The 12,019-nt window shown below is 36.3% G+C and overlaps 1 protein-coding gene across 1 annotated transcript; it reads left to right on the forward strand.

The window, feature by feature from the left end:
* Positions 1 to 304: 304 nt before the first annotated feature.
* On the forward strand, positions 305 to 6,305 carry LOC310732709 (E3 ubiquitin-protein ligase TRIM35-like). The gene is made up of 6 exons (XM_083553327.1): positions 305 to 2,912; positions 3,571 to 3,666; positions 4,166 to 4,396; positions 4,485 to 4,507; positions 4,603 to 4,721; positions 5,551 to 6,305. Exons 1-6 carry the CDS (start codon positions 2,508 to 2,510, stop codon positions 6,081 to 6,083), a joined length of 1,407 nt encoding a protein of 468 aa, XP_083409453.1. The 5' UTR covers positions 305 to 2,507; the 3' UTR covers positions 6,084 to 6,305.
* Positions 6,306 to 12,019: the final 5,714 nt, after the last annotated feature.

Genomic DNA, 12,019 nt, shown 5'->3' on the forward strand with positions numbered 1-12,019 from the left:
CAAACAATTGTTAGATTGTTTAGACGAAAATGATTACGTCATTGTCCATTAATCCTTCTTACAGAGAAGCTAATGATAACAGAAAAAAGGTCACAAATATGTTTATATGTTCGCACTGATGAATCAGGTTTGGTGGCAGTACATGCAAAAATGTCTGTTTCTATCATCACAGAGATTTTACACTGTGTTAGCTATATATACAATCTTCTTCAACTTAAATCTTATAAATATTAAATCTTATAAATAAAATCATATAAATCAGAAAATCATCTATTCACAATAGTTTCTTACTGAACATCCTGTCAACACTTGTTTACAGGTGTAAACCTGTATACTGTACTAAAGTGAAATCCTGTTCCTAATAGTCTGTCTTTTGAAAAGAGATTTATATAATTAGTTTTTATTTAGTGAAATAAACAAGTCCAAATTATCCAGAAATCCATTTGAAGGTGTTGTGTGATGTCTTTTGTAAAAAGTGTGATACTAAAATATATAATTGACTAGAATATAAAGTTGTAGCTAAGATTTGTTCATCGTGTTTACTATAAAAAACATTTTAGTTCCTTGAAATAGTCCAGTTAGTTCAGTTGAATCGTAATATGTCGCAATACAGGATAACAATATACTTAAGACTTAAAACCCCGTGGTTTTTTTTATCATTTTCTAAGGAATACACACGTGTGGATCAACATGCTGTTAACCCTTCATTGCTTCCTGTATGATCATACACATTCTCCCGATAAGCTGAGGCATTGTTAATAAAACTCTATAACCACATTGGTTGTGGTTTATTGTTTTTTTTAACAACTGCACAATAATATGTGCATTTTTTTTTAACATGACGCCTTCACCTGGGCGACTTTTCCTTTTTTTTGTCCTCTATTTTACAATTCATCTAAAAAATTAAAAGAACTGGATCCAAGACTCATATTAAATGTATTTATATTAAACAGAAGAGGGAATACCTTGTCACTGCAGTATGGCATAGAACAACAGTAACAACATCAACACACCGTGGTTTTAAATGCATTGTTGATGAGAGAAGTCAGAACGGACATGAAGGCTACAGTTATACAAATAACTTCTCTTTACAACCATATTGAGCAGAAAAGCATCTCAGAATGCACTCTCAAAGAATCATAAAGTGAATAGGGAGGTGGTAGCTTAGTGGTAAAGGCATTGGACATGAGTTCAAATACCAGCCACACCAAGCTGCCATTCCTGGCCCCCTGAGCAAGGCCCTTAACCCAATAGCTGCTCAGTTATATGAAGAAAATTATTGTAAGTCACTCTGGATAAGGGTATCTGCCAAATGCCATAAATATGAATAGAGTACAGTAGCAGAAAAACAAATCAGGTTTCACTCTTCTCTGACAAGAACTGTACTGTGAGGCTGCAGATTGGCACGAAAACTATACAGCTGATGACTGGAAAAAGGCCAGGAGACATTTTTCCATGGCATGTTTAATTTAGCACTTCAAATTTCAATTACACTACAGAGGGAGACTGTGCGCTCTTATGATTTCCGGTGAAGGTCAAATTGCACATTTGCTGACAATTTTATAATACTTTGGTCTAAAGAGTGATTGCATTTAAATCTAATATTTTCAATGACTCTATGTTGTTGCCGTTCGTTTCTCTCTTGCATTCATAAAGAACTGTACATGAATTTGTGTGTGTATTTGCATGAATGATTTTAAATACATTCTTTCGTCAAAGGCTATTTGAAAAGAAATGAAAACATGACTTTTGTGTGGACGCTTTGGACAAGCTTCTGACAGGTTAAGCTGGTTTTTTTTTCAAGAGCATCAAATTGCATTGCACAAATATTTAACCTCCTTCTATTTTAAAGCCTTGTATTTTTCCACTAGATTTGTAGAAAATTTGGCATTCTGTTTTTATAATCGTTACTTTATAAATGTAAACCATAATTGTCATAATTGATATGCTCTAGACCTTGGATCTATAAATACTTGACCTATTTACCTTTAGACATTTTTGTTTGTTTGTCTGTTTGTTTGCCACTAAAATACGAACTTAAAACTGTTTGCAGAAGACAGACAGTGGTCTCTGGTGTAAATCCAAACCCTGGGAAATTCTCCAGAAGTCAGTAGTGGAAAATGCGCATTTATCTTTTTATCTCAATCAACATCGACTGTTTCTGGCAAAGCCTGGCCCTATCAGGAAGAACGTTTCTTGAGAAATGCTCAGAAAGGGTTGGGGTAAAAAAAATGCAAATTGCCCCTTATGTTAGCTTCGCATCAGGAAAGCACCCACATTAAATTACAGTATTTAAATACCTGTCAGATGTTCAGAGTCGGAGAGAGATAGAGAGGGAGAGAAAAAGACACACACAGAGAAAGAGAAAGAGAGAGAGAGAGAGCGAGAGAGAGAGAGAGAGAGAGAGAGAGAGAGAGAGAGAGAGAGAGAGAGAGAGAGAGAGAGAGAGAAAGAGAGAGTGGATTAAAGTTAGAGCTTAGTACTAAGGACGAATTTAAACTTGCTCAATGGCTTTGTGTCCAGTTCTTTTTGAGGATTATCTTCAGTGTCCTGTGTGCCGTGATGTCTTCAGGGATCCCGTGCTCCTGATGTGTTCTCACAGCTTTTGCCGGCTCTGTTTGGAACAGTTCTGGCAACACACTGAGTCTCCCACATGTCCTCTGTGCAGAACGAACTCGTCAGTAAATTGTCCTCCATGTAATCTGGCTTTAAAGAACCTGTGTGATGCTGTTGTACAGGAGACCAACCAGCCAGCTTCAAGTGGAGCAGAGATCCTCTGTGCATTGCATAACAAGAAGCTTACACACTACTGCCTGGAGGATAAACAGCCTGTGTGCATGGAGTGTCAAAGCTTAAAAATACACCATAAACACTGCTTTCAACTGCTTGATGAAGTGGCAGGAGATCTAAAGGTATGGTGATGGTCATGGTGTTTTACTTCTGTCACACTACACAAATACTTACATTAATTAAATAACTGCATTTTCTGTATCTGAGTTTTATGTGTAGCTGATGTTTACTAGACCCCCATGATCACAGCAGAAATTAGGATGTAATGAATGTGATAATATTCAAAAATTGCAAATATGTGGCACTTTTTAATGGTAGCATACAAATACTACTTAGCTAACTGAAGTAAATGAACATTGCATTTAATGCCATATCAATATATAGACGTTTAACTTTTAACCTTTTAATACTGTATAATAAAATATTTATTAATTAATAAGAAATTAAAATAAAACCGAGGAGTCTCTAAAGCTCATTTTAAGAACTGTGAACATAAATAACTACTATTTATACACTTGATTTTCACAAAAATATTGAAACTGTGCTTTTATGAATCAATATATTGGTATGATAAATATATAGCAATTAATATCGCTACCTATCTGGCAAACCAACTAATAAACGTACTAACTAGCATTGCTACTTTGTTTTGATTTTCATGACATGTAAATCACCATTAAAATAAAAACGCTTAAGGGGGAAACGGCAAAAGATGTAAAGGTAAAATCCCTGCTTTACTGGATTGTTTACCTGTTTTGTTGTTTTTTCCCCAATTTCTAGTTGGATATGAAAAGAAAACTGGCACTACTGAAAGAGCGCCTGAAACTCTTCAGAAATGCAAAACGTGCCTGCGTTCAAACTGAGCATTATATTAAGGTAAAAAATAGAATTGATTCTTCGGTGAAGTACAGAAACAGTGCTACACTCCTGGGCGTGTAGCAAAAAAAATTCTCCAAATGGCAAAGCATTGAGCTTTTAATGGTTCTAGCATCTAATCACTGATCAGAAAATTAGCAAGAATTAAACAACTAAATAAAGTAACTTACTATGGAAGAGCTTTTTACAGAAACATGAGCCGGGGTGTTGTTCTATTTAATATTGATGAGCTTCATTCATTGAATTTCCCTGTTTCTATTGAACAGTTCAATGAAGCAAAAGTGAACGAGCAAATATTGGTACAGAAAGTCTCAGAAATGCATTTGTTTCATTCTTGCTCAATTTCTGATCAATGGTTTGTTGTTAAGACCAATGAAAGCATGATAATTTTGCCATTTGGGGCCTGGTCTATATTTTGGAGTCTAAATTTAAACATAATGTAAATACTTTATGGAGATACTGCATGTTGTAGTCATGTCTCTCGTCAATATTATTCCAGTGTCAGGCCCACTACACTGAGTCTCTGATCAGGGAGGAGTTTGAGAAGATTCACCAGTTTTTTTGGGATGAAGAAAGTGCAAGAGTGTCTGCTTTGAGGGAAGAAGAGAAGCAGAAAGTTCGTGCAGCCGTGATGAAGCTGACTCAACTCGACAGAGACATTTTAGTTCTCTCTGACAAAGTTACAACTATTGAGCAAGGAATTGGAGCCAATAATATTTCATTCTTGCAGGTGAAAAGGATTCACAAGACATTTTATGGTATTAAAAATGTGTCTTTAATTGAACATAAATCTAATCATGTCTTATTTTTAATTCTAGAACCATGAAACTACTCTGAAAAGGTATGTATATTTTATTTAAAGGTACTTTATTTTTATTTTGTCTGTGGTTTTGAGTCTAAGCCTCTAACAGCTCTGACCCATGGATGTTCCTCCAGGACTGAGAGTGAGGAGAATGATCCTGAGATCAACTCTGCATCACTGATTGATGTGGCAAAGCATCTGGGCAACCTGAGGTTCAGAGTCTGGGAGAAGATGCTGAGTATTATCAAATATAGTGAGTTCAGTTGTGCATGTTTGATTTCAGTAGATGAAATTGTATATTGATATGGACTTCAGATTGCAGGAAAAGGTTACTTAAATCAGATGTTACATTGATTTGTTTTTCCTTGTCAGTGTAAACACTAAAATGTCATAGTCCAATCTGATCTGTTTTTAAAACCAGTGTAGTCCAATTTCAACCGTTGTGCTCAAATCTGGTGTTTCTAGAATGCCATGTCTAATATCTTCATGATTTCAAGTTGATAAAATACATTCAATCACAATTGAAAATGGCCCAAGCCCAAGCTTATAATGGTCTTAACAACAGATCAATGATCAGAAGATTAGCAAGAATTAAACAAATACACTCCTAAAACCTCTTGTGCCACCATTTACTTGTATGGTTTGGCTACATTGAACTGTTCTTGTACCAAATGTAAAGTCATTATTATGATTCAAATGTTTGACGTCAAATTCAGCATAAGTGGGTTCACAAAATATATCTGCTACTCCTCAATTCACCTCCTCAACAACTCACTCTCTGTGTTTAGTTCTTGTTCATTTCCTGACCAATGATTTCTAGTTAAGATCATTAAAAGCTAAATATTTTGCCAGCTAATGCTTGGCCCTTTTTTCAAACTTTTTTATTTAATTTTTTTTATATTTGTTTTTCCGTGAAAACCTAAGAACATTGTCATAGTTGTTCAATGATTCATTCAAGAACCTCCTTTTCTGTAATATTGGATTGGATGTATATTGAATTAAACCCAAAATAAGAATTTACACCCTTCTTTCAACGAGTTCATTCTAAGACTAATTCAATATAATTATCTTCTATCCTCCAGGTCCAGTTATCCTTGACCCTAACACAGCTCACCCCTGCCTACACCTGACTGATAATTTGACCAGAATGGAACTTTGTAACAGCAGTCAAGCGCTTATAGTCAACCCACTGAGATTCACTGACTATTCGAGTGCCCTCGGCTCTAAAGGATTTGATTCAGGTAGACACTGCTGGGACGTCGAGGTGGGAAACAACTCAGCCTGGGCGGTTGGTGTGATCTCCGAGACGGCACATAAGCGCAAAGAAATCTCAAAGCAGGGTTTATGGTATATAGGTTACTACAAGGGGAAATATGGCCAAGGCTTGTCAGATGAGATGTTGACTCCTATCAACCTAAAGGAAAAACTTCAGCGGGTCCGAGTGCTACTGGATTGGGACGAAGGTTGTGTCTCATTCTTCAACCCTGTCAATGATACTCATGTGCATACCTTTTTACACACATTCACTGAGCGTGTGTATCCATACTTCTGTAATGCTTGTCATGATAAAGTTATAAGAATTGTTCCAGTGGAACTGTCGTTTACTGAAGAGTAGGGTGGATATTGAACAATTTGCATAAAAGGAGCTGCACAAGTTAATCATACTGTGATCATACTGCTAGGCTTGGCTAAAGTATTGCTAATTACCGCCCAGTGAATATATTTTTGTGGGGTTTTTGGGTTTTTTTTTGGTTTGGGTACATTACATAACAAGTTCTTTTTTTGTACATGTTAACCAACATGCTGTGACAATGTGAATAAAGAGCAATGTAAATACTGTATGCATACTGTGGGTTCCGAATTCAAAATCACTTAATAATTTTTTACCATTTTGACATGTAACGAACAAAACAAACACAATAAAACTAACCACAACATAAACAAAGAGCAACTTGGAACGATGTTACAAAAATTATCATGAACAAAAATCATGGAGAGACATACGAGAGACAAGTGGTACTTCAAAAGGTTAGTCTATATATATATATATATATATAGTACAGACCAAAAGTTTGGACACACCATCTCATTCAAAGAGTTTTCTTTATTTTCATGACTATGAAAATTGTAGATTCATACTGAAGGTATCAAAACTATGAATTAACACATGTGGAATTATATATGGAATTATATACATAACAAAAAAGTGTGAAACAACTGAAAAATGTCATATTGTAGGTTCTTAAAAGTAGCCACCTTTTGCTTTGATTACTGCTTTGCACACTCTTGGCATTCTCTTGATGAGCTTCAAGAGGTAGTCACCTGAAATGGTCTTCCAACAGTCTTGAAGGAGTTCCCCGAGAGATGCTTGGCACTTGTTGGCCCTTTGGCCTTCACTCCTTTGGTCCAGCTCACCCCTAAACCATCTCGATTGGGTTCAGGTCCGGTGACTGTGGAGGCCAGATCATCTGGCGCAGCACCCCATCACTCTCCTTCTTGGTCAAATAGCCCTTGATGCCTTCAGTGTGACTCTACAATTTTCATAGTCATGAAAATAAAGAAAACTCTTTGAATGAGAAGGTGTGTCCAAAATTTTGGTCTGTACTGTATATATATATATATATATATATATATATATATATATATATATATAGAGAGAGAGAGAGAGAGAGAGAGAGAGAGAGAGAGAGAGAGAGAGAGAGAGAGAGAGAGTGTTATATGTGCTACACTATATACAAGTGTTAAGTGCTAAGCAATCCTCCTGAATTAATTAGTTTGCATAGGTTATTCAAATCAAATGATGAGGCGCTTCCGTAATCATGATATAATTGCAGAAGGAGCAGCATAGGCCGGAACCTCTTCAGTCTACATCAGGTAATCAAGTGTCTTGATCAGGATGACTAAAAAGGGAAGTGATTCTCTCCTCAGTAAACACAGGTCTGTTTAGAAAGTCAGTAAAGCATTTAAAACAAAAGCCACTTTACAGGAACGATTCTATACCTTTTCACAGTTGTGCCTGTTTTACAGTTCATCTGTTACACTGCTAAACATTTTTTTTATATTGTTATGATTAAACAAGTCAATATGTCAGCCATATGGTCATGGTTTCACAAGTGTGGTTAGTGTTTGTCATTTAGTACGTTTAAAAATGTAGGCTGAACTAACATGGCCTGAATAATTTATCTAAGGTACAGAAAGATGCTCTGACAGGAACACATGGTGACCACACAACAATTGGGAGTTATACAGGTCCCTTTTGTTAATATGCAATGAACTTGGATGAATTAAACAGTATGAAGATATACTTTGATTAAACAATATATACATTTGCAGATGTTAGACTGTATTTTCATTTTAAAATCCTTCTTTGGTGAAGTTCCTTTTGCTAAACATTCAGCTGAAATATTTTTCCATGGCTCTTGTACAACTTGCCGAAAGTGTTCTTTACTAGTTGCATATTTCCTTCTGGCCTTATGATCTAGTTAATCTCAGAGCAGTTTAATAGGTCTTGAATGTAGTGGCTGGTCAGGATCATCCATGATAGATAACACTCCAAATGACTGTTTACTCTCTTAATAACATGGACTTATTCTGGGTTTTTTTTTTACCTAGTTTCTTCTTCTTCTTCTTTCGGCTTCTCCTATTAGGGGTCGCCACAGCAGATCATCCGTCTCCATACCTTCTGTCCTCTACATCTGCCTCTTTCAAACCAACTACCTGCATGTCTTCCTTCATCATATCCATAAATCTCCTCCTTGGCCTTCCTCTTTTCCTCCTTCCAGGTGGCTCCATCCTCAGCATTCTCCTACTAAGAAATTCCCAATGCACTCTTCAACAAGAAGCCACTATAAGTTTTCTAAAATGTACAAAATATAGTTAAACTCATTATGTGGCTTTTGCATTTTGTACATAAATACCCTGAATTAGGATTTTGTATAGTTATAATCAGCAAAACATCAAATTTTTTTATTTTAATCTGATGAATCCGTTAATCGACACGTTATGACAACTGATAAAAGTTATATTTTGTATTTCTGTGCATCTAACATATATCATGGCTCCTAAAGTGGCAAAAAAAAAATAATTGTTCGGTATTCTTCAGTATTCTACCGAGCTATTACTGTACAGTTACAATGCTATTACAGAGAGTATTTCAGCGCCACAAGGGGGCGCTCTTAGTGTCTGGAAAGGAAAAACACACACACACACACACACACACACACACACACAGGGCGTAAATGCTGTAACATTGAACATGTTAGAAGGCAGTAAAACAAATATTACTGTAATAATAAATAATATTTGTGCATTATAAAACTGAAATTCTAGTTACACCAAAATACTGCTTCAGTAACTATTATTAGTTTAGACACCAGCAGATACCAGCATTTATACTCAGCTGATCACTAAATTCATATAAAATTATTATAAACACACCTGTATCTAAGTATATCAGAGTTTCTCAACAGAAATTTGGTAAAACAAAAAAAAAAAAAAAAAAAAAAAACCCACTTGATAATCCGTTTAGTTTTTATCTGTTATTTATGTTCGTTTTGAATTACAAGGTCATGCATTTGCTTTGGGTGTCACACAAGCAACACACACATACACACACACACACACACACACACACACACACACACACACACACACACACACACACACAAATGGCTGCTGTTAAAGTAAAAACAGTACATTAGTCAATGAACTCATGAACTGTTGTGAATTGATAAGTAAACAAATGAATGAATGAATAAATTTAACTCAGTAAGAGCAAATACACCACAATGAAACAGGTTGCAACTGTGAAAAGTGTCAAGAAGCCCTGCTCTCCATGTTGTCTGAAAGCTCACGGCTCAGCTGTAACCTTGCTTTGTCTCTATGGCAGTGGGCCATGCAGGCAGTGGCTAAGAGGCTTTCCTTTCCCAATCCCTCTACAACTGTCACAAGCACTCTGTCACCTGCAGATGAAGCCATTCAGAGGAACCTTAAAAACACAGTGTCCTACTTGTGTCCGTTTGTGCCTTTGTGGTTGAATGAATGGCAGAGCATGATTTAATTAACGTAATCATGGCACTATTGGTAATTATGGTCACGAGCAATACAAAACAAAATTGGGTTAATTCTTACATAAAGCAAAATCTCCATCATTTTCCCCCTCCGTTTATGTAACGCTCTTAATCCATCCTAAGAAGCCAAAGGAAGTCATCAGGGGGATTGAAATACAACAAGATGGAGACAATTATCTTTGTTGCTATACACTCACAGAGGCATACACGCATCCATGTGTGTTTACAAAATCAACCAATCCTTCTGATGTAAATAGTTTTAGCTGATTAATATTGGATTAAGAGATAAGGCCCGGTGAAATGTCCTGTTCTTTTAAAATTTGAAGTGAAGCTATTTACTTGTTGCTTAATTTTCTATATTTTTTTGTATATTAATTCTATTATGATTGGCATGGTGGCACACTTGAATGTTTTTCTTATGTTTTCCTCATGTTCACATGAGTTTCATCTTTGGTTTCCTTATTCACCATGCAAAAAAACATGCAGGTGCGTGAAAGGTACCCTGAGATGCACTGGTGTCCTATTTTGGGTTGAACTCTTAAACTTAAACTCTTAAACAGATTGTCTCTGTTAAACCATGGTCACATACCATGGTTTAAAAAACAAAACTGTGTTTATGATTATTCATATGCACAATGTGGACAAAGAAATTGGGACGCCTGACTTTTCCAGCCGTATGTGGTTTTCCCCAAACTGTTACGATAAAGTTTTTTTTTTTTACACACAATTGTAAAAGATGTCTTTGGTTGCAGTAGCATCACATTTTGTTCTTCACTTGAACTAGGAGAGCAAATTGTTACAAGCATGTCAATGCTGCTGTGCACAAAACAAGATATGGTTTAAATTATTTGGAGTGAAAGTTGTTAAGTGGCCTCAGTGGACCTCAGGCTTCCTCACCTTGCATCAGTACCTGACTTTATTAACACGCTTGTGGCTAAATGAGTACAAATCTCCACAAGCACACTCCAAAATCTAGTGGAACTCGAAATATCTTCTCAGAAGCGAGAAACAGCATATGGGAGTTATAACAACAAATGGGGACAAGCTCACTGCTAAGTGCTGTGCTAGCTCAGATGTTAGGATGTTGGACTTATGATCAGAAAGTCATGGGTTCAAATTCCAGCACCACTAAGAAACCACTACAGGCTCCTCAACTGCTCATTGTATAAATTAGAAAATTGTGGGACACTCTGTGGTTAAGGTTATGGGTTACTAAACTGGAGGTCAGGGGTTTGAGCCCTAGCACTGCTACTTTATTGCTAAATTTGCTGTAAGCGTTAGGTGACAAATAAAGGCCTTTTTTGATTACAGACTCCTTCCAAATGTTAAATAAATGTCTTTGCTATGTCAATAACTACACATAATATTTATTCCATTAATGTAAGGCCTCATTATCACTGAAACAGTGTAATGTAATGGAACGTGTGCAATAATATTAAACGATAATTTGTATAATAGCTGACACTTCTGTTAGATCTGCTGTTATAGGAAATTTATCCACCAGCCAACCAATGAGAGATGAGAAATCAACATCATAGTGGTATACATCGACTGTACAGGTAACAGTATTTTTTTTGCCTGGAATACGTCTAGGAAGAAACAATAAATCTTACTTTTTAAACTGGAATGGCGCCAGGCACTTCATGACTGTGATTTATGGCCAGTGGGAACATTATCCTACTGTTATATATATTACTGTTTTTTTTTTTAAGATGTCATTGTGGTAGACATTACATTAAGTGTCAACTATTATCAGTGTTGTTAAAGTTATTATTTAAGTATTAAAGTTATATTCAATGACCACTCGAACTGAAAGGGCTTGATGATAAATATTAGTATAAATATTACCAGCTTGAATTGAGGAAACTGGGAGACGTCTTGCTAATGTGATACAAAATGTTTGGCTTGGGATTGTGGGTATAAAAATTCAGAAATGAAAAGCTCTGATGGCTCCAGTAAACAAACTTGATGGTTCGCATTTGCCTATTGTGCCTTATATTTGAATGGCTGGGTGATGTGCAGAGGAAGTAAATCTCTGCTGTAATGGGAAGATAGAGGTAGTAGAGGTCCTGGGCTGCACAAGAAAAGCTTTGAAATCCACTGATGTAACTTGAAAAAAGCACAGTTGAAAAATAAGTCCCACGCTATGGCAGCTGTGTACAGTATTTGCCACATATTGTACCAGTGTGCATGTTTATACTAACAGTGCATCTGAGTCTTGTGCTGCTGCACAACCTGGCAGTCTCATGGGTTAAATCCCTCACAACCATCACACACTTTGGGATTTGACTTTGTTTGTCTTTGTGGAAGAAACCTGTTTCCATGACCTGCTCACATTTAGCACAGCATACACACGCTCACATTTTCAAAAGTGTATGCAACCACAAACCTGCATGTACAGTACCTGAGTCACTCACTCACACACACGTTCATGCATGCACATGCACACAAAAGATTTGCATTTACTCCTGACACAAACTCC

This window comes from Silurus aristotelis (assembly GCF_946808225.1).
Source record: "Silurus aristotelis genome assembly, chromosome: 10".
NCBI classification, from domain to species: domain Eukaryota; kingdom Metazoa; phylum Chordata; class Actinopteri; order Siluriformes; family Siluridae; genus Silurus; species Silurus aristotelis.

Bases quoted from the DNA above. Each gene is read 5' to 3' on its own strand.
- LOC310732709 (XM_083553327.1), top strand. From the start codon at position 2,508: ATGGCTTTGTGTCCAGTTCTTTTTGAGGATTATCTTCAGTGTCCTGTG. The intron at 4,397-4,484 runs GTGAAAAGGATT...TTTTAATTCTAG, and splicing joins ATAATATTTCATTCTTGCAG to AACCATGAAACTACTCTGAA. The intron at 4,722-5,550 runs GTGAGTTCAGTT...TCTATCCTCCAG, and splicing joins GCTGAGTATTATCAAATATA to GTCCAGTTATCCTTGACCCT.